Source organism: Onychostoma macrolepis, chromosome 05, assembly GCF_012432095.1.
Source record: "Onychostoma macrolepis isolate SWU-2019 chromosome 05, ASM1243209v1, whole genome shotgun sequence".
In the NCBI taxonomy this organism is placed as follows: domain Eukaryota; kingdom Metazoa; phylum Chordata; class Actinopteri; order Cypriniformes; family Cyprinidae; genus Onychostoma; species Onychostoma macrolepis.
The window spans coordinates 5,502,422-5,527,500 of NC_081159.1; the positions used below are offsets into that span (position 1 = coordinate 5,502,422).

Below are 25,079 nucleotides of genomic sequence, written 5' to 3' on the forward strand. Positions count from 1 at the left end.
TGGAGGCATTTTGAATGCTTTTGAATTAAGGATCTTGTGCTCACCAAGGCTGCATTCATTTGATCAAAAATAGTTATTTGTGAAATATTGTTACAATTTAAAACAATGTTTTTCTATTTTAGTACATTTTAAAATGTAAATTATTCCTGTGATGGCAATGCTGAATTTTAGCAGCAATTGCAAAATCAGCATGCTCAATTTTATTCCCAAATTACAGTAAACAGTCCCAGAAAAAAAACAGATGAGTGCACAATACAAAATGAAGTTTATTTGGCAACTTTATGTTCAAAAATAATGTTATGTAATTTACAACATTTCTCAAACAGCACCAACTTCTTCATTAGAACCTCACGAGACATTGCTCATGGGAGTTTCACTTCCAGATGGTTTGAACAGACACCAAGAGCTGAAGGGCTGAGCTGAGCTACTCAAACTGCAGCCTGAACTGCAATAACATTAGAGTAAGACAGACAACCACTATTCCTTCTAACGAAGATGGACATGAAATATAAAAGAAAAACAGCTTAATGTTTCCAACCGTGCATGATCATGTCAGAGACAAACAGAGGTTGGAAGAGTGTGTATCTAGAAGAGCCTCAGTCCAGCTTAGCCCTCAAGTGTTTGTCTTTAACATCATAGGGTATATAGTTCAAGGTCAGCGGTTCAGCATCTTCAGGCCGCCGAGTATCTGTGTGTGTTAGAACAGCTGGAGCCCAGCTTTGAGTTTGCTCAAATCACTGTGAGTCCAAAGCGGCCCATCTGCTCCACTGGCTCTGCTCTGAAGGGGACCACTGTGGATAAAGATGCATTTTATGAAAATCATATTACAACATGTTAACATCATGTTCCTAACTTTGAAAGTGTCTAATTCCTCTCACCTCTTGTTGCCATGGTGCTGGGGGAGCTGATCTAGCTCCACCTGCTGGTCAAATACAGTAAATGTAGAATAACACTCCACCATCAAACAGGAGGGGTCCTCTGGCTGTCCTGGAACCTTTCCTAGCGGGTACTGTTTCCAGGGGACTTTATCTGATTGAACACAAGAACACCAGATTTAAGAGAAGAACTCATTCAAAACCATTTTAGGATTTACTACTAATTTACCAACTACAGCTACTTGAGGTGCAAACTAATCATCATCAGTAATTGGCCATATGTTAGAAGGGCGGGGTTTTGAGTTGCCAGTCTTCTGCATCACACTAAACACCAGCTGACATTACTTGTGCAAACTGGCCCTTGTATTTAGGGTCATGGAATCCGACATCCCTCATGTGCAATGACTGGAGGTGTGCAGATGGTCTAAATTTATGAATGAATGTATTATTCAAGTAACAGGCATTTCATTTATTTGTAATAAACTGCAGTCATGCTGCAGCACAAACATCACGTTTCATAAACAGAAGTCAATCCATACACTAACTGCAGTGTTATTAATATACTATATTAGTTTTTAGCTTTCAATTTTAATTGTCTTTTTATTATTTTAATCATTGTAATTTTTGTTTCAGTTTTATTAATTCTAGTACTTAACTAAATGTAGTTTAAAAACTAACCCATAAAAAATAAGCTGAAGCTTTACAGGAAATTAAGTTTCTACAATTAATAAAAAAAGTACTATAATAGTTTTAATTTTAGTTAACAGCACAGAAGTAAAAATGGAAGCAACAGGCTGTACGACACAGATCCCAGACTAAATGGTCACATGTGAAAAGGAAAACACTGAGTTAGTGTAATCAATCAGACACATACAACTGACCTCCTTGCTCAACAATAATGAATAAATTACTAAATATAATAAAAAAAAATATAAAATACTTTACAAAAAGCAGCAGGTGAGGGTGAGTGTTACCTGTGCACACGCTCCATGCTGATCCTCGTAACGCAAAGTTTCTCTCCTGTATGGTTTCTGCGCTTAGCTTTTCCTGGAGGTCCTCTGTGGGTGGAGCCTGCACGGATCTGGGGGCGTGGTTAGATGAGTGGGTGTCTCTGTTCTGTGAGGCGTTACTCTTGAGTCTGTCCTGAAGGTTCTGCAGGGTGTACACAGGCTGAGCGGGGTCTGAGGGTCCAGGGGAGGTGTTTTCATGGTAACCCTGTGTGTAAATGCTGCAGAGCCGGAGCAGGTTCTGCTGGGCGTCATGTGGGAGGGGCTTATCCATGTCACTCAAAATCCTTAAAAGGCAAGAAGTTAAATTAGACTAGTTATTTTCACCCATACTTTGTGTGTAAATGTGTGCATGTTCACTCACTGTCGCAGAAGGAAAGGTGTAGCTGGGCATGGGGCGTTCACACATGTAGAAATCAGATTCTGCCATGGAAACTGTAATCTGTTCATGAAGATCCTTTCCTTGAATATTTTTAGTCGCTTGTGAGCCTTCAATTCACCTGCCACACGCATAGAGTTTGTTAAAAGAAGTAGTTTAGAAGAACTTTAACACAATGTTCAAGAAAACATTTACACTCTGGGCAGCCACAAGAATATTTCATCACATAGAATCTGCTTTATAGTTTAAGTGTCTCTGTATAACAACGCAGATACATGTACATACAGCTGGCTAATGAGAGGCCTGTGCATATAAATATGAAATACTTCATGCATTTATTAGTGAATGAGACCCAAATCATTAAGATTTTCAGCAACACTTTACAATAAGGTGCTATTTGTTAACAATTACTTAATGCATTAGCTCAAATTAACTAACAATGAACAATACTAATACAGCATTTATTAATGTTAGTTCATGTTAATTTTAGCATTTACTAATACATTATTAAAATCAAATGTTGTCACTGTTAACATTAGTTAATGCACCATGAACTAACATTAACGAATTAATAAATGCTGAAGAACTAAATTGTTCATTGTTAGCTAATGCATTTACTACTGTTAACAAATAGCACTGTATTGTAAAGTGTTACCAGATTTTCAAATAATAAAACAATATATAAACTGTTAAAAATAAGGCAAACATGTTTTGGACACTTTCTGGCTTACTTTGGATTATTTCAAGAGATCAGATTTTCACAACAAGAAACATTTTCACATTTTCTTTGTTAAATGACGATACATGTTTAAATCAATATATAAAATGTTTGATAAGTTGGTTTAACGGAGTACTTTATAAAATTAAAACAATCAAAGTATTTTCATAGATTAAAATTAGATGCTATTTTAAAGTAAAATGTAATAAAATGAATAAATATGATATAATGAAAAATCCACATTCTTCAAAGTATCTTTTGTGTTTAGCAGAAGAAAGAAATTCATACAGGTTTGAAACAACTTGAGGGTGAATAAATAATAGATCTATCCTTTTAAGGGTCCAAATACTTTGTAAAGACCACTGTATATTACCACAGAGACCCAGAGGATGTCTCAGATTCGTACTTTTGCTGTTGCAGAGTAGTATTTCGGAGATCCAGGAGGCGATGTAGTATGTTCTGTGACTGGACGGCTCATTTGAGAGCTCGGCGAACAGTTTATCGAGGATCAGATTTATAAAGATGGATGAATTCAAGACCTTCAAACATGGCAACCAGAAGTGCAAAAACACTCGAGGAAGACATGGGGCGAACATGTCCACAGAGTCCTCTACAAAGAAAGATAAGTACATTTAATTTATGTGAGCTACGTCCTTCATGCTTTACTGCTTTATAAACAAAATCTGGTGCATTTGTACCTGAGGAGTCGATATTCAAAGACTCCAGTTGTTCTGCAGTAGGAATTAGGAACCATCCTGCATTAAAACATCAATGAGGACGTCTCTGCAACACAGACAGAACAGTTGGCAATGAGACACATGCTCTTAAACATATCAGAAATAAAGACTTGTTCAGTAGCACACACCTGGCCTCTGTGGCGAAGAGTTTGATCTGCGTCAGGATCCAGCTGAGATCAGCGCTGGCATCCGGCCACACGCCACGCTGCCCGCCCTGCTTTGCCAGCTCTTCGTACGTCTGCCAAACACACCAAAACAATGGGCACAACATAATTAACAACTTGGAACTACTTGAATTAATAACAGAAACTTCCTTGAAGTTTTTAGCTTGTGTTTATCCCACAGACCTACAATAGAGTGTTATACACATACCAAAAACACTCAAGTTTCACCTACTGTTTTCTGAGCACGGTGTAATCGGACATACTACTCGTTTGAAGTACTTTTTGCATACTATATAGTAGTGAAATAGGCATATTCAGCCACAGGTTCTCTGTGCACGAGGAAGAATTCCAACACTTATCATCTGATGTCAGAAACACAAGCTCATACTGCCCTCAGCTGGTGTGTGCTGGGATACTATACAGGTGCTGGTCATATAATTAGAATATCATCAAAAAGTTGATTTATTTCACTAATTCCATTCAAAAAGTGAAACTTGTATTATTCATTCATTACACACAGACTGATATATTTCAAATGTTTATTTCTTTTAATTTTGATGATTAGAGCTTACAGCTCATGAAAGTCAAAAGATCAGTATCTCAAAATATTAGAATATTTACATTTGAGTTTGAATAAATGACCATCCCTACAGTATAAATTCTGGGTATCTCTTGTTCTTTGAAACCACAATAATGGGGAAGACTGCTGACTTGGCAATGATCCAGAAGATGAACATTGACACCCTCCACAAAGAGGGTAAGTCACAGAAGGTCATTACTGAAAGGTGTGGCTGTTTACAGAGTGCTGTATCAAAGCATATTAAATGCAAAGTTGACTGGAAGGAAGAATTTGGGTAGGAAAAGGTGCACAAGCAACAGGGATGACTGCAAGCTTGAGAAGCTTGCGGTCAAGCAAAGCCGATTCAAACACTTGGGAGAGCTTCACAAGGAGTGAACTGAAGCTGGAGTCAGTGCATCAAGAGTCTCCACGCTCGGACGTCTTCAGGAAAAGGGCTACCAAGCCACTTCTGAACCAGAGACAACGTCAGAAGCATCTTAACTGGGCTGTGGAGAAAAAGAACTGGACTGTTGCTCAGTGGTCCAAAGTCCTCTTTTCAGATGAAAGTAAATTTTACATTTCATTTGGAAATCAAGGTCCCAGAGTCTGAAGGAAGAGTGGAGAGGCACAGAATCCATGTTGCTTGAAGTCCAGTGTGAAGTTTCCACAGTCTGTGATGATTTGGGCTGCCATGTCATCTGCTGGTGTTGGTCCACTGTGTTTTCTGAAGTCCACAGTCAACACAGCCATCTACCAGGAAATTTTAGAGCACTTCATGCTTCCTTCTGTTGACAAGCTTTATGGAGATGCTGATTTCATTTTCCAGCAGGACTTGGCACCTGCCCACACTGCCAAAGGTACCAAAAGCTGGTTCAATGACCATAGTGTTACTGTGCTTGATTGGCCAGCAAACTCGCCTGACCTGAACCCCATAGAGAATCTATGGGGTATTGTCAAGAGGAAGATGAGAGACACCAGACCCAACAATGCAGAAGAGCTGAAGGCCGCTATCAGAGCAACCTGGGCTCTCATAACACCTGAGCAGTGCCACAGACTGATCGACTCCATGCCACGCCGCATTGCTGCAGTAATTCAGGCAAAAGGAGCCCCAACTAAGTATTGAGTGCTGTACATGCTCATACTTTTCATTTTCATACACTGTGTGCAGAATTATTAGGCAAGTTGATATTCTGGTCATATTTTTTTCCCAAGAACATTTTACCAATTCCAAACCACATCAATCTTAGTAACTACTATCAATTTTGTATTTAACCATTTATAAGTGATATATAATTGCCCATGAAGGCTGAAAGTTAAAAACTCATTATCAGGTGTGCAGAATTATTAGGCAGGTTTTCTTTTACAGATAAAATGAGCCAAAAATGAGATTGAACTCAAGAATAAAAGTAAAACAATTATTAAATGCCCATGAGAAGGATGCAATACTAATGCAATAATAGAATTAGCAAAGTTAAGGCATGACCACTGGGCAGTGAAATGCTCATTGGGTCAGCATGGTCAGAAAAAACAGGTGGAGAAGAAAAGACACCTTAACTGCAAAATAATTAGGAATTAATGTCAAGAATTAGGTGAGAAACCATCAGGAACCATTTAGTCTCCAGCACCATCATTTTACAGAACTGCAACCTTCCTGGAGTCTCCAGAAGTGCAATGTGTCAGGTTCTCAGAGACTTTGCTTGGGTAAAAAAATATTTTAAATGACTCTCACTTAATAAGAATAACATGCTGAAGTGTTGTGAAATACATGAAGACTGATTTTGTATAGGCTTTATGGACAGATAAGTTGAGAGTGACTCTTGAAGGACCAGCATCACATCCTCTTGTGCCACTGTTTGAAAATGTATCTTCAGAATCTGGCAGTAAGTTTTAGGAGCTCATTTTAATCAATCCTGCAAGACAGACTTTTCAGGATAGGAGATGAACTAAAATGAGCTCCCAAAACTTACTGCCAGATTCTAATATTCTAATATTTTGAGATACTGATTTTTGACTTTCATGAGCTGTAAGCTCTAATCATCAAAATTAAAAGAAATAAACATTTGAAATATATCAGTCTGTGTGTAATGAATGAATATAATATACAAGTTTCACTTTTTGAATGGAATTAGTGAAATAAATCAACTTTTTGATGATATTCTAATTATATGACCAGCACCTGTACACAATGAGAGATTGGTTCCAGACTTACCTGAAATTGTTCTCGTTCGTAAGAGATGAGCAGTTCTCTGACTTTTTCTGAAAAATAGAGAACAAACAGAGAAGTAATATTTAATAGTTCAAAACTCTTATTTTTCCAGTAAGAGCTTGATATTGCAAACTGGTGTGTCTTACTGTATTATTTTAATGTATTAGTTCATCTCAATTATGAACACACTGGTTTGTAGTAGAGGTCTTCTCGGGTCCTAAAATCCGAATCACTTGTTACCCGAACCCAGCGTGCATAAATAATTTTTTTAAAAAGATAAATCCGACCCGAGACAGACCCGATGAAATTAGACCAGAGTCCTTTTGAAAACAGCATTGATATGTGCACAGCCTGCAGCCCCGCATCGGTCCGGAAAAATCCCGGGGTCCTGCTGACTGATTTGGCCGCTGCTCCATTACTTTCATTCAGTTTCATTACTTATTAGCCTATTACTTTATATTTTTGCCTGCCTGATGGATGCATGTTATTTCTCAGTTTGGCTTTCAATTGTAACCAGTGGATTTGAAATATAAACGTGATAGTTTTATAAAAATTAAATCGATAGGTTAATAAATCATGGATTTGCTAGTTTTGTCTGCAACGTTAGCTACCTCATCTCCGGTGAAGGGCTTCTGCACACAAAAAAAGAAAAGCCTTGCATTGACACGCAGCGTAATGAAGTGAGTGGATTTCCTGATGGATCTCATATCTATAAGATGGGTTTCTGAGGTTACAAACGTATGTTCCTTTCATACGTGCGTTTCTCAAAAATTAACTTAACATGAACGCACAAGTAGGCTACGGATCCGCTCGGTTCTTGGGTTTTCGGATCCAAGTGGACCCGTGAAGACCTCTAGTTTGTAGTGCAAACAGTTTTACCGTTTACTGCAGGGTGTTATTCTTGTTATTTCCCTACAGCCGCTAATGAACGGGAAGTCTCGCACATTCACAGAAAACAGCTTACTTCTGTGTTGAAAAATAAGGTGGATACTACAGTTCAAAAGTTTGGGGTTGGTAAGATTTTTGAAAGAAGTCTCTTTGGCTTATGATGACAGCATTTATTTCATCAAAAATATAGTAAAAACAGTAATACTAAGAAATATTATTACAATTTAAAATAGCTGTTTTCTATTTTAACATATTTAAAATTTAATTTACTCCTGTGATAAAGCAGAATTTTCAGCATCATTACTCCAGTCCTCAGTGTCCCATGATCCTTCAGAAATCATTCCAATATACTGATTTGGTGTTGCTTATTTATTTATTTTTTGGGAACCATAATGCCCTTTTATTCAGGATTCTTTGATTAATAGAAGGTTCAAAATATACATCTTTTACTACATTATAAATGCCTTTACTGTCATATTTTACACCTTTAATTTTGAACAGAGCTAATGCTTTGCATTTAAGTGACATGAAATATTCTCAATATACTACAAAGGAATTTAGTATGAAGTAATTTATCCTGTATTGTAATATAATTGTCATGCTTTTATTTATTTATTCTGAGCTGTAAGTACAGCATGTAAAAGTCTGATGAGTTTCTGTCATTTCCTTCCCTGAAGTTCCACGTCTCTCTTCTTTACTGACACAAACTGATGGAGTGTTATGCATAAAAGGCTACTCACTGTGTGCGTCGATCTCCTTCTGTCTGCGGAGTAGTTCTTCCTCATGTCTTTTAGCAAACTCCTCCTCGTCCTCCTCTTCTGATGAAGAGTTCCAGTCCTCTGCCAGCTGACTGCCCATCTGGCGAGACCAGTACTCTTGATGCAACCAGTCCAGCACAAATCCACAACCTGAAGAACACAAACAAACACAGACACGATGCACATATTTAAACACCACAATAACATATGCAGCAAACAGAGAAGTCAGTTTATACGCGTGACTGTAAAGGAAGAGCTGTCGCTCACCTTTTCTGCACCACTTTAGTGACGGGAGTCTGCGGTGTGTCAGATCATGCCTGAGGTTTACCACCCACTCGGGAATATTTATCTGTCAGAGACAAACTGTAGTCAGGCTGCAGTTGTAGCAGATTATGAAAGATGTTCATCTGCGTTGATGTGACTTACATTCCCAGCTAACCTTCGTAAGGGTCTGGCAACTCTTTTCTGTTGCCGTTCTGTGATGAGATTAACAAACCTGAAACCCAATCATACTTGTTACTCCAGTAAAGTCAAATTTGATCTGATTTGCATGGTTCAAGTGCACTTGATGGATGATAAACATACCGAACCAGCGCCATGCCGTACAGCAGCACTAGATCATTGGTCTCCAGCTGACCTGTGCTGTCCAGCACCTGACAACGGACCAGGTCCGCTGTGCTGTCCACAGCCACTGGAGTGCTTTGTCCAAACCTGTGGCGACAGACAGCATATCAGAGACAATGCTCCAGACCTGTCCAACTGAATTAGTTCAGACATTTTCAAAATGGGGTGCAGGATCTCCAGTGGGCCACAAGACAGCTAGGGACTTGGGCGAAAAACGGTGTAAAATAGAATAAAAAAATAAAATAAATTAAACAACTAAATAAATAAATAATTTGAATAAAATAAATACAGATTTATTAAAATAAATTAATACATTTGCAATAAAATTCAAATAATTAATAATAGATTTACAAGTACTAGAGTGATAAGAAAAAATATATTAATGTAACATTAGAAACTAAATATTTTCTTAGTAATACTTTATGCATATTTATAATAATAATTGTTCAAAGTATATATCAAGGGTTTATACACAATAATAAATAATAAGTTGCCTTGTGCATTTTAGGAGGGGGTCCCTTGCACCAGTATGGTCATTTTATTTATTTTTTTGGCATATAAAACTTTGAAAACCCATGAACTAGTTAGTTTAACCTGTCCCATGTCAGCATAGATGAAATGTAAGCATCAATCTTACGCAACTTGTCAAAATAATGCCCAAAACTCATCCCAGAACCAAAATATTACATTTTGCATAAAGCCAGCGTAACCTACTGTTAGGACCCAAAATACACTTGTATTTTGACATTATTTCTAGGACAGTTTAAGCATATTTATTTCCTGTGCTTTGATTACTTGCAAATTGTAGTTAGTTACCGATAACAAGTTACATGATAACAATTTTTTAATTAGTAACAGTTTATTACATTACATATTTTAGGTAATATGCATGTGCATGTGCGTGTGTGTATATATAATTAAGTTAGATCACCTAAAATATGTCAAACATGTCACGGGTTTTTCCAAACAGGGTTCATAAGTTAATAATTAAATCACAAAAATAAAAAAAATGTATAAGATAGAAAAGAAAACAATACACGAGATGAAACATCAGTTGTCACGTGACCCAGCAAACGGCGATCACAACATCTCCAAAACTGTGTACAAGACATCAGCAGCATATCCACCCCTGACCACCATACCTGCCCTTCCACGCAGAGATCCTGTGCAGCGCGTGTTTCTGCAGCGCGGGCTCCTTGGAGAACAAATACTCCAGCACATGCTCGTACTCCGCTTTGTTCATCCAGGCCACGATGTTGCGCGTCTTCCCCACCGTTTTCTTCTTCATCTTCAGATCGTAGACTTTATTCTTGCGAACGATGTAACTTAGTATCTGGAGTCGCAGCAGGGAAACAAGTCTGTGCAGTCAGATTCGAAGAAAAACAAAACATACGATTCACGAATATTTTATTTCCGAGCACATCACGGTCCTACGCCCCGCCAGCGGCGCGACAGGTTAAACGCTCCCCTTGCACAAGTGATGAACAATGGTTCCGTACGTACCTACAGTGCAGTTTCTGCAATAGAAGAGAAGGTTTAAAATAGATCTGAGAATAATAATGTTAACTGCATTCAAATGATTGTTCTAGGTGTAGTCTACGGCAGTAAAGAACAGTTTCCTCAAACTCTTGGTTAATTAAAATTATTCAGCACGGTATTTGCTCAAAGCTCATGAGCACGATCAGCCATGTTTTCATGGGCAGTTTCAGTCAAAGCAGTGACACTAAACCTCCAGCTCTTCTGATAAAACCCGTCCTGTCTTGATATCACACAGTGAAACTAGAGAGATTAATTTGAACTCTTTATAAAACATCACATTAATTTTCAGCACTACCAAAAAGTAACATGCTTCTACCATGATTTTGGATTTGGTTCCATGGTACTTAAATATGGCAGTCATTTAGTACCATTGTATATTATGTCAAAGTACAATGGTATTACATATGAATCTGTGACTGTACCACCACAGCACGTTTGTACGAGAAACCAGTAGATTGTATGATCCTCCAGTGAGCATTTATAGGAGATAATATTAACAATTTGCCATATTTGGATGTCTTTCTAGACATTTAAAAAATTAACTTATGGCAATTAGGTTACTGTGCTTTTGAAGAGGAAAAATTACATTACAAAATCGTCTAGTAGGCTCACATTAATAATCAAAGGATATTTGAAAATGATCAAAGTATAGCTATAATAATTTTTAGCCTAGTCTAATTCTAAAGTCCAAATCTAATTGTAATATGTGACCCTGGACCACAAAACCAGTCTTAAGTAGCACAGATATATTTGTAACAATAGACAACATTGTATGGTCAAAATGATCAATTTTTCTTTTATGCCAAAAATCACAAGGATATTAAGATCATGTTCCATGAATATATTTAGTAAATTTTCAACCATAAATATATCAAAACTCAATTTTTGATCAGTAATATGCATTGCTAAGGACTTCATTTGAACAACTTTAAATGTGATTTTCTCTATATTTAGATTTTTTTTGCACCTTCAGATTCCAGATTTTCAAATAGTTGTATCTCGGCCAAATATTGTCCTATCCTATTTTTTTTTTAAACCACACACACTTGACCCTCTATCAATTGCATATTTATTCTCTAACTGCTAGCTTTTCTTGGAAAAACAAACACTAGCTTTATTTTTTCTATTCTATCTTTTAAACCCCCCCCCAAAAAAACACCAGGTTTCTTTTTTATATATTCTATCTACTTGTTTTCTTAAAAACAAAAAAAACAAAAAAAACAACCTTGCTACGTGTACTGCGTTAAGCAAACCGAGACTTGTCATAGCACTTGCATGTTGTTGCTCTTTTGTTGGTTTTGATTGCTTCTATTGTCCTCATTTGTAAGACGCTTTGGATAAAAGCGTCTGCTAAATGTAACTGTAATCTAGGCCAAAAACTGTCCTATCCTAACAAACCATACATCAATGGAAAGCTTATTTATTCAGCTGATGATGTATAAATCTCAATCTTAAAAAAAAAAGACCCTTATGACTGGTTTTGTGGTCCAGGGTCACATATTACATGTTCTAAAAGATGCTGACAATGTTTATCAGTAGGCCTACCAATTTTATAGGGCTATATATAAAAATGTTTGTTGTACAGGAAGAGTTTTCTCTCTTAAGTTCTTTATATTTCTTTAAAATGTCATTTTGTCAACTTTGAGACAAGTTACATAGCACAATTAATTTTTTTGTCCATATAAAGTCTCGCTGTGTTCCTCAAGTGAAACGCATTTCCCGTACCAAGCTCTGCCATTCAACAGAGGAAGCCAAGACGAGTTTGGAATTTCTGGGGAACATTACGTCACTGTTGGAATTGTGCGGGATACCCCCACCTCGCGTTCCCAGAGCGCGCGCTGTAGCCCCGGCGTCCGCGGCACAAAGCAGCAGCAGCAGCGAATAACGGGGCCTGTGAATCGGGCGGAGTTTACTGAAACGCGCTTGGTGTGCCTCCATCGGCTGGGCTGGGTGTGGTTTTCAAACTCAGTTCCGTTAGCAGGAAACTACTCTAGTCGTCTAGGACCACCAGTACTTCTCTGAGCGACAAAGACGCAGCGAAAAGTGAAACTTTGTCTTCGGGATCTGGAAGAGATTTGAGGAGAAGCTTTGGCGGTGGCGGTTGCTCACTCTTGCGCGGGGACGTCAGCCGATGGGAAAAAGTTTGGCTTTCTGTTGACTTCATTGTATCAGCTCAGTTTGTGACACATCCGCGAGAGAAGAGACAAAATACAGACGAAATGCCGAAAACGGTGAGTACCCTTGAGAAACGGAAACCGTTGGTTTGAGTTTGTGCTGTATCAAACAAAGACGGGAAGAGATTTCACAGTGCTTTTAAAAGCTGCGCATTTTTGGTGAAACAAGAGACAGTAGCGACGCGTAGGCGCTCGAAAGGGGCGAGGATGGGCTTTCTCTTGTTGGCATTTTTGCCAGCTAATTCCCGCGGGTGAACAGTAGGCCATGCGCAGTGCACTATTTATGGCAAGAATTAATTATTTGGACAATGACGGTCGTTCATTCCATCCGAACGCACTGAATAATAACTTGTTGCGTTGGAAATTAAAAGGCCGACTTCTGAACTTTATTAGTTTGTCTACTTTTCTGTACTCATACTTTCGCTGTATGCTGTATTTTGTAAGCAATTGTCTAGACCTTGCGTGAACTTAGCATAGTTATTTTTTCTCTAAACCATTTTTACTCATTTATTTCTCTCTGGCAGTGGCGTTTTGTGTTGTATAGGGGCTGAACCGTTACTCGGTGACAACCTGTAACCCCCTCCTCCCCCAAATCTGATTGGCTTTCCGTCAACGTTGCCGTGAATAGTCTAGTGCTGGTGAGGATTTTGATTCCAAGTGAGTCGAATCTTTTGATTGCGTTTACAAAAGATTCATTCACGTTTAATTCGTTCACTGATATCATTACGCCAGTAGGTGGCAACAAGAACGCCTTTTTGTGTTATGAGCGAGTTATTAAATCATAACTCAACCGATTTCATAGAAACACTAGGTGTATTATCTTTAATTAAACTATTATGTGTCTACACATCTACTAAAAATTTCAGCAAAGAACGTTTAAATGCCCCCCCACCCCACCCCACAAATGATAACTAATCAAGTCAGTTATTTTACTCTTTATTAAAAAAAAAAAAAAAAATTAATTGTATATTAGTGAAAGCATTTATTTATTTTTTTTAGCTGCGGTGCTACTATTTATGAACGATGCCGAACTGAACGAACAGCTTTGTCAGCAGATCCTCGTTGACAAATTAGATGCTTCATTCAAACTCGAAGCAACTACTCGTTCAGTGGTTTAATTAACAACAACAAAAAAAGACAGGCTTACATGAACAACATATTTTTAAATAAATGTCTGAGGTTATTTGTGACTTCATGAACGTTTGGCATTATTTGTCGGCTTCAGAAAAAAACAATCATGGCACGAAAGTGTTCACTTAAAAGATTCATTCAAAGCGATTCACGTGTTCAGTTCATTTAAGCCTCTGTCCAGCAGCATAATGGCGCGTTTTCGATCTGTTTTGATAAGTGGTTCCGGATTAAAAATAAGAGGCGTGTCAGAAGCGGCTGTTCTAGGGTTTTTGGAGCTCGTCTGTCACTAGGGAGGGTCAGACGAGCTCATGGCGCAATCTTGGACGATTTTCCATGCCAAGGCGTGGTGCCTACCCAAATACAGTTGAAAACAGTTTTTTTTTTGGCTAGAGTCCCTGATTTTTCTTTTTTTGGTTACTCCTCACAATTAATGAATCATTGTTTAGGTTAAGATTAAATTTAAGATCACAGACAGTGTCAGAAGTTAGTATTGCATGAGTCATGTATTTCAAGTATTCAAAAGAACCACTAGCAAAAAAAAAAGTACCATGGGCATGTCCTGTGATCTTGGGGCTTGTAGCATATTGTTTGTCGAAAAGTACCCTGTAAATACCCAAATGACTAGTCTTTGAAACAGGTTTTCTTAGCCCTTCTTTTGCATTCACAGAGAAATTGGTTTCAATAAACAAAATATTAGATAATATTTTATTAGCCTCCATCAAGTAGTCATGAAGAAACCCACACACGCACACAAATTTTATATATTTACATTTACATTACATTTAGTCATTTAGCAGACACTTTTATTCAAAGCGACTTACAAATGAGGACAATGGAAGCAATCAAAATCAACAAATGAGCAATGATATGCAAATGCTATAACAAGTCTCAGTTAGCTTAATGCAGTACACGTAGCAAGTTTTTAAAAAACATTATATAATAAATAAAAAGAAAACCGATAGAACAGAAAAAGAATAGAGAAAGCTTAGAGGCCTTTTATGTTTTTGTTAATTGTATAATAAATAGAAAACTAATAGATGGAATACAAAAAGATAAGAAATGCTAGTTAATTTTATATATATATCTGATCAGAAATGATGTACATGAAAATGTGAATTAAAGATTTATGACACAGACTCTTAATCTGCGAAGCACTATATGCTTTAAATACTATAATTTGTTTATTAATATAATGTGAATTATTAGCCTGTTAAATGACTGTATTAGACATTTGAGTACTGATATTGTGGTTAAGCTCTAATTTCAAGTTTAAAATAGCATCACATACTTGCACAATAGCTTACATGTAGCTTTTAGTTAGTTTCCTGTCCTGTTCTGAGGGAAGAGAAGCTCAGGTCAAGAACAGTTTGAGTGTGAATGTAAATGTTAACCGGATGTCATATCAGAGGCGTTTAGGCTGAGAAAACGGATAAGGTACCTGACACTAAAATGAAGAGTGTCGGTGAGATTGTGTGGTTGACTGCTGCACACTAGATAGTGCCGTTTTTTTCCGAGAATAGAGGGATTTTGTGATAATCGCAATCAGTCTAGTATAAGTAGTGTCAGTACAGTCTAGTGTCACTGGCGACATTGGATGCATTTATAGAGGTTTGGATCTGCTTATGGAATCATATTGGCCTGTAAAATGAGTCAGAACCTTTTTTTGGCCGTTATTGTAGACTCCTGCAAGTCCAAGAGTCTCTTTCTGAAAATGACTCAAGGTTTCTGTGCTTACATCACTTCCTGTTTGAACGTTTCCTGTTCGGGGCCAGCTAGGCTTGACGCTGCCGCACAGTACCTTATTTGGAGTTTCACAGAACTGCGGCGTCTGCACACATACGCTCTCACACACACAGCTTTGTGTAGTGAGTATGGGCCCCTTTTCCTCTGCAGATTTCTGTTGCCCAAAATGCAGCTGTGTATCACAGCTAATGTACTAAAATGGCCTCTTTTATTACCAACACACTCCTCTCTCTCTTTTCCTTCATGCACATGCACTCACACATATGCATTTATCTCCAGTCATCAGTTTCTCAGTGTACTGGGTGGGAGTTTTGTGACCTCTGTAGGTTCAGGTCAGAGGGAGTGTGCAGGCGAGAAGTGAGGTACTGATAAAGGTCAACTTAACACTAAAACCCTTGTGCAAAATTTTATAAACAGTTTTGTGTAAGTTTATACTTGTTTCAATCATATATTGGCCTACACACTGCTCTTAATAAGTTTGGGGTTGGTACAATTTTCAGCATTTTTGAAAGAAGCCACTTATGCCGAGCAAGGCTGCATTTATTTAATCAAAAATACAATATAAACAACAATATTTTGAAATATCATTACAACTTAAAATAACTTTCTATTCTAAATTTCTATTTCAGTACATTTCATAATTTAAAATATAATGTGATTGCAAAGCAAAATTTTCAGCAGCTGTTACTCTAGTCTTCAGTGTCACACAGTCCTTCAGAAATCATTGTATCATGCTGATTTGGTGCTTGAGAAAAATGTTGAAAACAGTATTTTTGTGGAAACTGAGACATATTTTTTCAGGATTCTTTGATTAGGAAGCTTAAAAAAATTTATATGAAAACTTTTGAAACACTGTAAATGTCTCACTGTAAATGAATTTAATGCATCCTTGCTGAATAAAAGTGTTAGTTTCCTTCAAGACAAAAATTCTTACCGACCCCAAACCGTCGAATGGTAGAGTATTCACAATTTGTGCTTTTTGTTTGGAATTTCTAGAACATACTTCTTTTTGACACTCTATATTTAAAGTTCAGGTTTAATTTTTTCGACAAAAGTGCACCGATTTGATTCAGCACACACTAAAAAGGAGTGTAATGTCCAGACCATAAGTCCTGTAACTGATTTAAAACCATCCAGATGATCCAAAGTGTTTTGAAATTACAGGTAATAATGTCTACATTACATTTAGTATTATTTGCTCAAATATACTGCTTAAATATTATTCCTGACCTGGTTACCGTGACCTTGAAATTAGGAGGGGGTTGGAGGTCTCTGGTATGTGCAAAGTGGATGGATTAACTGCAAACACACACACACACACACAGTCAGATTAATGATCTTTAATAAGGTAAAGCTCCAGGGGGTTTGAGGAGAAAGCGTTTGAGTTTGTTGGACCGTTCATATTTCAATGGAGGAAAACTGCAGCATTGAACGACATCTCACTTCAGCCTCATGTGAGTCGAACTGTGTGTGTGGGTCTGTGTAAAGCAATACAAATAGACTGTAAGCTAAAATAGTTGGATAAATTTGCAAGTGGTTTTGGATGGTCACATGAAAAGCTTTATAGCTTTGAGCAAGTTATTTTGTACAAGACTATTATGTAAATGCATAATACTGGTGTCAGTTTTATTTTTTAAAAACTTCCACTTTAGAGTAAATAAGCTGTATTCATTTACTGGCAGAAGCCTTTGGTGTAGCTATAAGGACCTCGATTATTTAATCGACTGGAGTGACTTTTATTTAAATATGTTTTGTGAGATATTTATATTCATGTTTTTATCCTATTTCAGCATTGGAGTTCGTGTAAATGCATAGTAGTTTGTCTGTAAAGTGGATTTGAAGAGAAAGATTTGATCCTGTAGTAACAAGATGATGTTCAAGTAATTCATGTAAATATTTCCCTGCAATATGGAAGTTCTGAACAGTTCCTGTTTTTTAAGATTGTTTGTTAATTACTACCAGCTGTATATGTTGTTTTGTGGTGATGGTCTTGTATTAACTGTTTGCTGTTTTAAACTTTCACATAATTGTTTCCAAACTACGGTACTAGAAATTACAATAATTTGACTCTGATTAAGCTATAATGGTGCCGTGACATGACATGTTTTTGCTAGTTTTCTTCTGTTGCGTACTACAATGGAACACACACACACACACACACACACGAGACAGCTAAACTAATTATCGGCAGCTTGTTATCGATAATTTCATTGATCACTTTTCCATTTTAGACACAGACAAATGTGTGGGCATTAAAAACAAAAGTTCAGATGAGGTTTAGCCACAAATGCACTCCGATTTTGCTGTCTCAATGATTTTTGGAGGAAGTATTGTCATTATCCTGAATCAGATAACCAAAAAGGGGGAGGGAGTGAGAGGAAAAGAGGTTGACTTTCAGCACCATAGTTAGTTTGTGGTGTCATTTAGCTGAGGGTAACGATAGAATAAACACACACACATACAGAGGTTGTTAGGATTTTATCTCCCCTCATCTGCTTGATAGAAACGGCAGCCATTTTGTCCCTGTTTGAATGCATTTTCCAGGCCTACAGCCTCTGTGTGTGTGTGTGTGTGAGAGAGAGAGAGAAAATGGGATAAAAACACTGTGAATTTTGTGGTGAATGTGTTCTTTACACTATACTGGTTTTTAGAATGAGAACTTGTGCCGTTTTAGTCCAAATATTTACTCTAATTAGCCGTTTCATTGTAGTAATTAGTTTTCACGGCTTGTTCTAGTTGCAAGTGTTTTTTTAGTGTGTGTGTTTAAGTGATTTTGGTGTATGCTGTACAAATACGAAGGATTGTTTGCCAAATCTTGGCTATGTCATAGCTCACGATTAGCATTTTAGCTGCTTGCCAAAGTAACTTCACACATTAATCAAACCTAGTGAGCAGCCCTGCTGTCTCCTGCATATGCAGCTACCTTCTAAAGCAGCATCTGAATTGAATTGAAGCCTTACATTTTGAAAGACTTCACATTAGTAATAGCAACAACTCCGGAATGTCACAGAAATAGCACTGCTCAATAAGGTACAACAGTTCCCACCCACGTTTTTAGCGGTCTTTGTTCTGGAAGTATTTTTTCCATAGAGATTTAAAAAAAAAAAAAGTCTTTGTGAAATGGCTGTAAGCCAGGAACCAAACCAGCCAGCTGTATATGAGATGAATCACAACATTATAAACTTTGATTTGAAGCAAAGAAGTATTTGAAATTCAGATTAAAAGATACAGAACAGCTTTGATGACGGGAAAGAACTACAATAACACTGAATTACACAGCCAAAATAGAAATGATGGATAAATATAAATCTATTGATTTAAAGATGTTGATTATGTAATGAAATAATATATTCTATGTGTATCGCAAATTATGCATACAAATCATGGTGTGTTTTACTTCGTTAGTATAATGTAGTTTTCACCAGAAATTTTGATGTTAAACATAATTAAAAATTTTTGAAATAATGCAATTTAATGGCTACAACAAAAGCATATACCATTTGATTAACCACATTGTACTCACAGGCGGTCTGCTTGTAAAGGGTTAAAAGTTATCACTCAGAATCAAATCCCCTATGGAATCTACATTTCTGTCAGATCATCAACAATTGTGGGTTATCTTTTGTCACAGAGCTACATATGTCACAGACTAATACGTTCATTTTATTGAAATTGCTTTCCTTAAAAGTGCAAATACTATGTTTAGCCTATTCTTTGCCGGTTCTGTGTATAAATGTGTGAGTATCATTGTTCTCTGTGAGGGTGTCTGAGTAAAGGCAGGGTGATTTGTTCTAAGAATAGCGGCAGAGAACCTCTGGCGGGTCCACTCTGAAGACCACACCCATCACACACACACACACCCTGACCAGGCTGAACTACGCATTCTTAGTTCCTGTTTCATGAAGACATGAGCTATTTTTATAGTTCCCTGTGAATCCACCTCTGGATTGAGAGGGTCCATTACCCGACCAATATGCTGTTCCATATTTACTGCCACCTTCAAACACACATACAAATCTGTCATTACTGACAGAGAGAAAGAGTGAGATCGAGAGAGAGAGAAGTTATGCTGGAGCTTGTGTATGAAATGAACTCTCCCAGACCCAGAGAGGAGTGGAAGTGGAAAGAAGCAGAAAAGTCATACAGTCGTGGGGAAAGTTTTGCTTGTTCTCTTTCTGTTCCAACTGGCTGATGTAAGCCTGTGAAACAGCAGAGCTAGGATTCTCTCTCTCTCTCTCACACTCTCACACTCTCTCTCTCTCTCTCTCTCACACTCTCACACTCTCTCTCTCACACACACACACACACACACACACACACACAGAGAGAAAGGCTAAATTCAAATGAATCACCTCATACTAAAGTCATTCCTAGAGTGCTTGATGGTTACCAACAGACACACATTCCAATAATTTAACCTCATACACACTCATAACACACCAGGGGTATTCCAAAAGCAGGTTATGTGACATACCCGGGTATGTTTGATAGAAACGGCAGCCATTTTGTCCCTGTTTGAATGCATTTTCCAGGCCTACAGCCTCTGTGTGTGTGTGTGTGTGAGAGAGAGAGAGAGAAAATGGGATAAAAACACTGTGAATTTTGTGGTGAATGTGTTCTTTACACTATACTGGTTTTTAGAATGAGAACTTGTGCCGTTTTAGTCCAAATATTTACTCTAATTAGCCGTTTCATTGTAGTAATTAGTTTTCACGGCTTGTTCTAGTTGCAAGTGTTTTTTTAGTGTGTGTGTTTAAGTGATTTTGGTGTATGCTGTACAAATACGAAGGATTGTTTGCCAAATCTTGGCTATGTCATAGCTCACGATTAGCATTTTAGCTGCTTGCCAAAGTAACTTCACACATTAATCAAACCATAGTGAGCAGCCCTGCTGTCTCCTGCATATGCAGCTACCTTCTAAAGCAGCATCTGAATTGAATTGAAGCCTTACATTTTGAAAGACTTCACATTAGTAATAGCAACAACTCCGGAATGTCACAGAAATAGCACTGCTCAATAAGGTACAACAGTTCCCACCCACGTTTTTAGCGGTCTTTGTTCTGGAAGTATTTTTTCCATAGAGATTTAAAAAAAAAAAAAAGTCTTTGTGAAATGGCTGTAAGCCAGGAACCAAACCAGCCAGCTGTATATGAGATGAATCACAACATTATAAACTTTGATTTGAAGCAAAGAAGTATTTGAAATTCAGATTAAAAGATACAGAACAGCTTTGATGACGGGAAAGAACTACAATAACACTGAATTACACAGCCAAAATAGAAATGATGGATAAATATAAATCTATTGATTTAAAGATGTTGATTATGTAATGAAATAATATATTCTATGTGTATCGCAAATTATGCATACAAATCATGGTGTGTTTTACTTCGTTAGTATAATGTAGTTTTCACCAGAAATTTTGATGTTAAACATGATAATTAAAAATTTTTGAAATAATGCAATTTAATGGCTACAACAAAAGCATATACCATTTGATTAACCACATTGTACTCACAGGCGGTCTGCTTGTAAAGGGTTAAAAGTTATCACTCAGAATCAAATCCCCTATGGAATCTACATTTCTGTCAGATCATCAACAATTGTGGGTTATCTTTTGTCACAGAGCTACATATGTCACAGACTAATACGTTCATTTTATTGAAATTGCTTTCCTTAAAAGTGCAAATACTATGTTTAGCCTATTCTTTGCCGGTTCTGTGTATAAATGTGTGAGTATCATTGTTCTCTGTGAGGGTGTCTGAGTAAAGGCAGGGTGATTTGTTCTAAGAATAGCGGCAGAGAACCTCTGGCGGGTCCACTCTGAAGACCACACCCATCACACACACACACACCCTGACCAGGCTGAACTACGCATTCTTAGTTCCTGTTTCATGAAGACATGAGCTATTTTTATAGTTCCCTGTGAATCCACCTCTGGATTGAGAGGGTCCATTACCCGACCAATATGCTGTTCCATATTTACTGCCACCTTCAAACACACATACAAATCTGTCATTACTGACAGAGAGAAAGAGTGAGATCGAGAGAGAGAGAAGTTATGCTGGAGCTTGTGTATGAAATGAACTCTCCCAGACCCAGAGAGGAGTGGAAGTGGAAAGAAGCAGAAAAGTCATACAGTCGTGGGGAAAGTTTTGCTTGTTCTCTTTCTGTTCCAACTGGCTGATGTAAGCCTGTGAAACAGCAGAGCTAGGATTCTCTCTCTCTCTCTCACACTCTCACACTCTCTCTCTCTCTCTCTCACACTCTCACACTCTCTCTCACACACACACACACACACACACACACACACACACACACACACACACACACAGAGAGAAAGGCTAAATTCAAATGAATCACCTCATACTAAAGTCATTCCTAGAGTGCTTGATGGTTACCAACAGACACACATTCCAATAATTTAACCTCATACACACTCATAACACACCAGGGGGTATTCCAAAAAGCAGGTTATGTGACATACCCGGGTATGTTTGAGGATAAGCGAGTGGATAACCTCAGCTTTTGGTCCCAAATTTGGAGGTTTCTTTCAGGGTATGTACGTAACCATTGTAACGTGCTCTCTGAAAATAACCTGCTCCGGTCATATATATGATATGTTAATGATAAAGCATTAATATAAGTAATAAATAAGGTAACATGTTATTCTAATATGGTTATTATATTTATTTTATTGGCATACATAAGTTATCTGTATAAATTATAAAACACTATGACAAGGTAATGTTTAATTTATTATATTATATATATTTATTAAATTTTTTTGTTATCGTCTCCGCACATGGATCGGCATTTTCTATAATGTATTTCTATAATAAAAATACATATCTGATATGACTTAATATATAATTAGCATCAAACAAACAATATAATTCAAATTCTCAAGGATTAAGGATTAAAGATTAAATGAAAAAAAAAAAAAAAAAAATTATTGCACAACCATCAGTTAGGTGGCGATATGCATGGTGCGCTTTTTCTTAGCGTCCGTTTCCATAGTGATTCGTCGCTCTGTTGAGAATGTCTTGAGCACGTTTTTTCGTCGAGTAAGCAAGGTTTGGGGTTAACCAACTGAAAGTTCAGGGTTTAGCTGACGGTAAGTTAACCGTGCTTTCTGGAATACACCCCTGGGTTTTAAATAGTTTCACAATCCAGCCATTTCACAACCTGCTAATGTTTCATGATCTGAATTTCACTTTCTGTGCTGAATATCTAATAGTCCGTAATAACATTCAGAAGCACAAGACATCTGACATGTAATGCAGATGACAGTTTAGTGTGTGGATATGAGAAAATCAGGATATTTGTAGAAAAATGGCTTCAAGGATGTGTGTGAATAAGTAAATCGCTAGTGTGTAGATACGAGGAGGGAGGAGGGAGGAGGAGGGGGGGGTGTTGATATACACGAATGAGGGACTTTGTGGATATGAGTTAGTAAGGAAATGTGGCGACGTCAAGCTGGGCTATCAAATCAAAGAAGGTGCCTTGACTATCCATAGAAGCTGAAAATGAACCACAGTGACGCTTCCGTTTTATCAGTGAAAGACTATGATTTTAAGTATGTAAACATTTAAAGGGGTCTAGAACTGCCTTTGTTTTTTATTTTGTACTGTTCTGTGATGTCCACTTATGATGGTATCAAGATTTTTACATCAAAAAACATCATAATTTAGAAGTAATAGGCTATTTTCTGTCCTGTTTTGACCCCCCTCATCAGAACGCTCTGTATGAATAGGCGTGGAGGATTGTAGACTCGGAAGTAAACGGCCACTGATATGATTGGCTAACAGTTGTGTATGTTTGACAGAGTACATCCTTCAGGGATGGATGCTGCTGTGATAAATACTCAGTACATATCAAACGATCTATATCAATCATATCAACATATCAAAGCTATAGTGATTACGTAATAAAAACTGTCACTCATACTTGTGTGTTGCGACATTACTGTCAGATAAATCTGTCAGATATAGTCGGCACAGCATCGTCTTTTAGTTTCAATCTTTCTGAAAATCCTGTGTTGAATTGTGCCTTGTTTATAAATGAATCTGCAGGAAAATTAAATGAACAAAAGACCAACTTCTTACTGACGTGGTCTGGAATTTCATTAAAAAGTTCATTAGATATATTGTTTGGGTTTGTGTAGACCTGGGGCCTGTACCATGAAGCCGGTTTAGCTGGCTAGCCGGGTAAGTTTCAGTTTAGTTTGCACCAATCCTGGGTTTTAGGTACCATGAAAGTGGCTTGGCTTTTAGCTGCTTTCATTGCCATAGTAACTAGAGGTCGACCGATTCATCGGTTTTGCCGATTAATCGGCACCGATAGTTGATTGCCACAACTATCGGTTATCGGCAAAAATCCATGCCGATAGTTTTCCGGTTTGCAACCGTTGCCGGAATGGCTGAGAAGGGTCCGCTGGCATTATACAGTACAAGAGCGGCCTCTAGAGGCAGAAATCACTGACAGCACGTGTTGTTTATTTTGACACGTGACACTGTGCGCTGCACAGAGCGGGAAACTCCAGACGCGCATTTAAATACAGCCGACAGAAAAGCCTGCCGCGGAACAGAACGCCATTCACACAGTTTTCTATTAAATTACATTATATTTGTCCCAAATCGTTGTGAATGTATATAATGACTTCACCCTAGGCTATAAATTATGTATTGTGCATTTTTCAGCAAAACGTTTGTCTTTCTGTGGCTCTAATAAAGTCGGTATGCTTCATGTAGAGAGCTGTAATAGATTGCGCGTTCTTTCCACTTGCTCTGTTTTTTTAAACACCGAACTTCAAACTCATTTATGCCACATTGTTCATTCTTGAAGCAAACTTATGTCCGTTTGGTGATTTAAATAAATTGTTTTAGACCGCCACTTGATCTGAACGCAAAGCGTCTGGTGCGCGTGTGTGTGATACCTCTGTGTTCACCTAGACGCAGCGCTGCGCGACTAACTTTTTTTTTTTGATTAGATAATTATCAAGTGTTAAAAAATAGAAGCAAATAAAGTGTGTGAGTACACATACAATATCCATATGTATGTAATTTTAATGCTATGGCCATCTTTAAGCACGACTGTTGAAATTAAATGGTAACATTTAACAATAAAAGTCCATTCGTAGCATTAATGAAAACTGTAGAAGTATTGTTCCTTGTTAGTGTTTTCATTTCAACATTCACTGTTAGCTACTAATAGGCTATATTTTTACACTTTAAAGTTTCTTCTTTTAATATTAGCAAATTATGAAATAACTTTAATGATCAATATAGTAAATAATATTAATATTTTTATTCATTTACAAAGTAAGGTTCAGTACTGTTGCTGCTTTTTTTTTTTTTTTTTTATAAATGGTAAAGCACTAGCTCTCTTTCAGTATCCATTTTGAAAACTACCGGTTGATTAATCGGTATCGGCCAGTGTGGTCCAACCTAGCTATCGGTATCGGTAAAATCCACTATCGGTAGACCTCTAATAGTAACACTCCACAGCTAACCTGCTCCGGGGCAGGTTATGTTCTGGGTTAGAGATATCAAACTGAAATTGGACCAATCAGATG

General features: G+C 37.5%; 2 protein-coding genes across 2 annotated transcripts in view; one reads left to right on the forward strand and one right to left on the reverse strand.

Annotated features, from left to right (window-relative positions):
* Positions 1–248: 248 nt before the first annotated feature.
* Positions 249–10,633, reverse strand: las1l (LAS1 like ribosome biogenesis factor). Its single transcript, XM_058776966.1, is given in 14 exon segments — positions 249–791; positions 879–1,029; positions 1,850–2,169; positions 2,247–2,382; positions 3,386–3,589; positions 3,678–3,731; positions 3,734–3,762; positions 3,845–3,954; positions 6,649–6,695; positions 8,274–8,441; positions 8,559–8,640; positions 8,718–8,787; positions 8,877–9,002; positions 10,058–10,633. Coding segments are annotated over 14 exon segments (1,737 nt in total). The 5' UTR covers positions 10,204–10,633; the 3' UTR covers positions 249–697.
* Positions 10,634–12,221: 1,588 nt separating this feature from the next.
* The window catches only part of msna (moesin a), a 29,384-nt gene continuing 16,526 nt past the window's right edge, over positions 12,222–25,079 (forward strand). Inside the window, exon 1 of the mRNA XM_058776968.1 lies at positions 12,222–12,685. Within this exon, the coding sequence (XP_058632951.1) occupies positions 12,674–12,685 (12 nt within the window). The 5' untranslated portion in view covers positions 12,222–12,673. The remainder of the gene's footprint in view (positions 12,686–25,079) is intronic.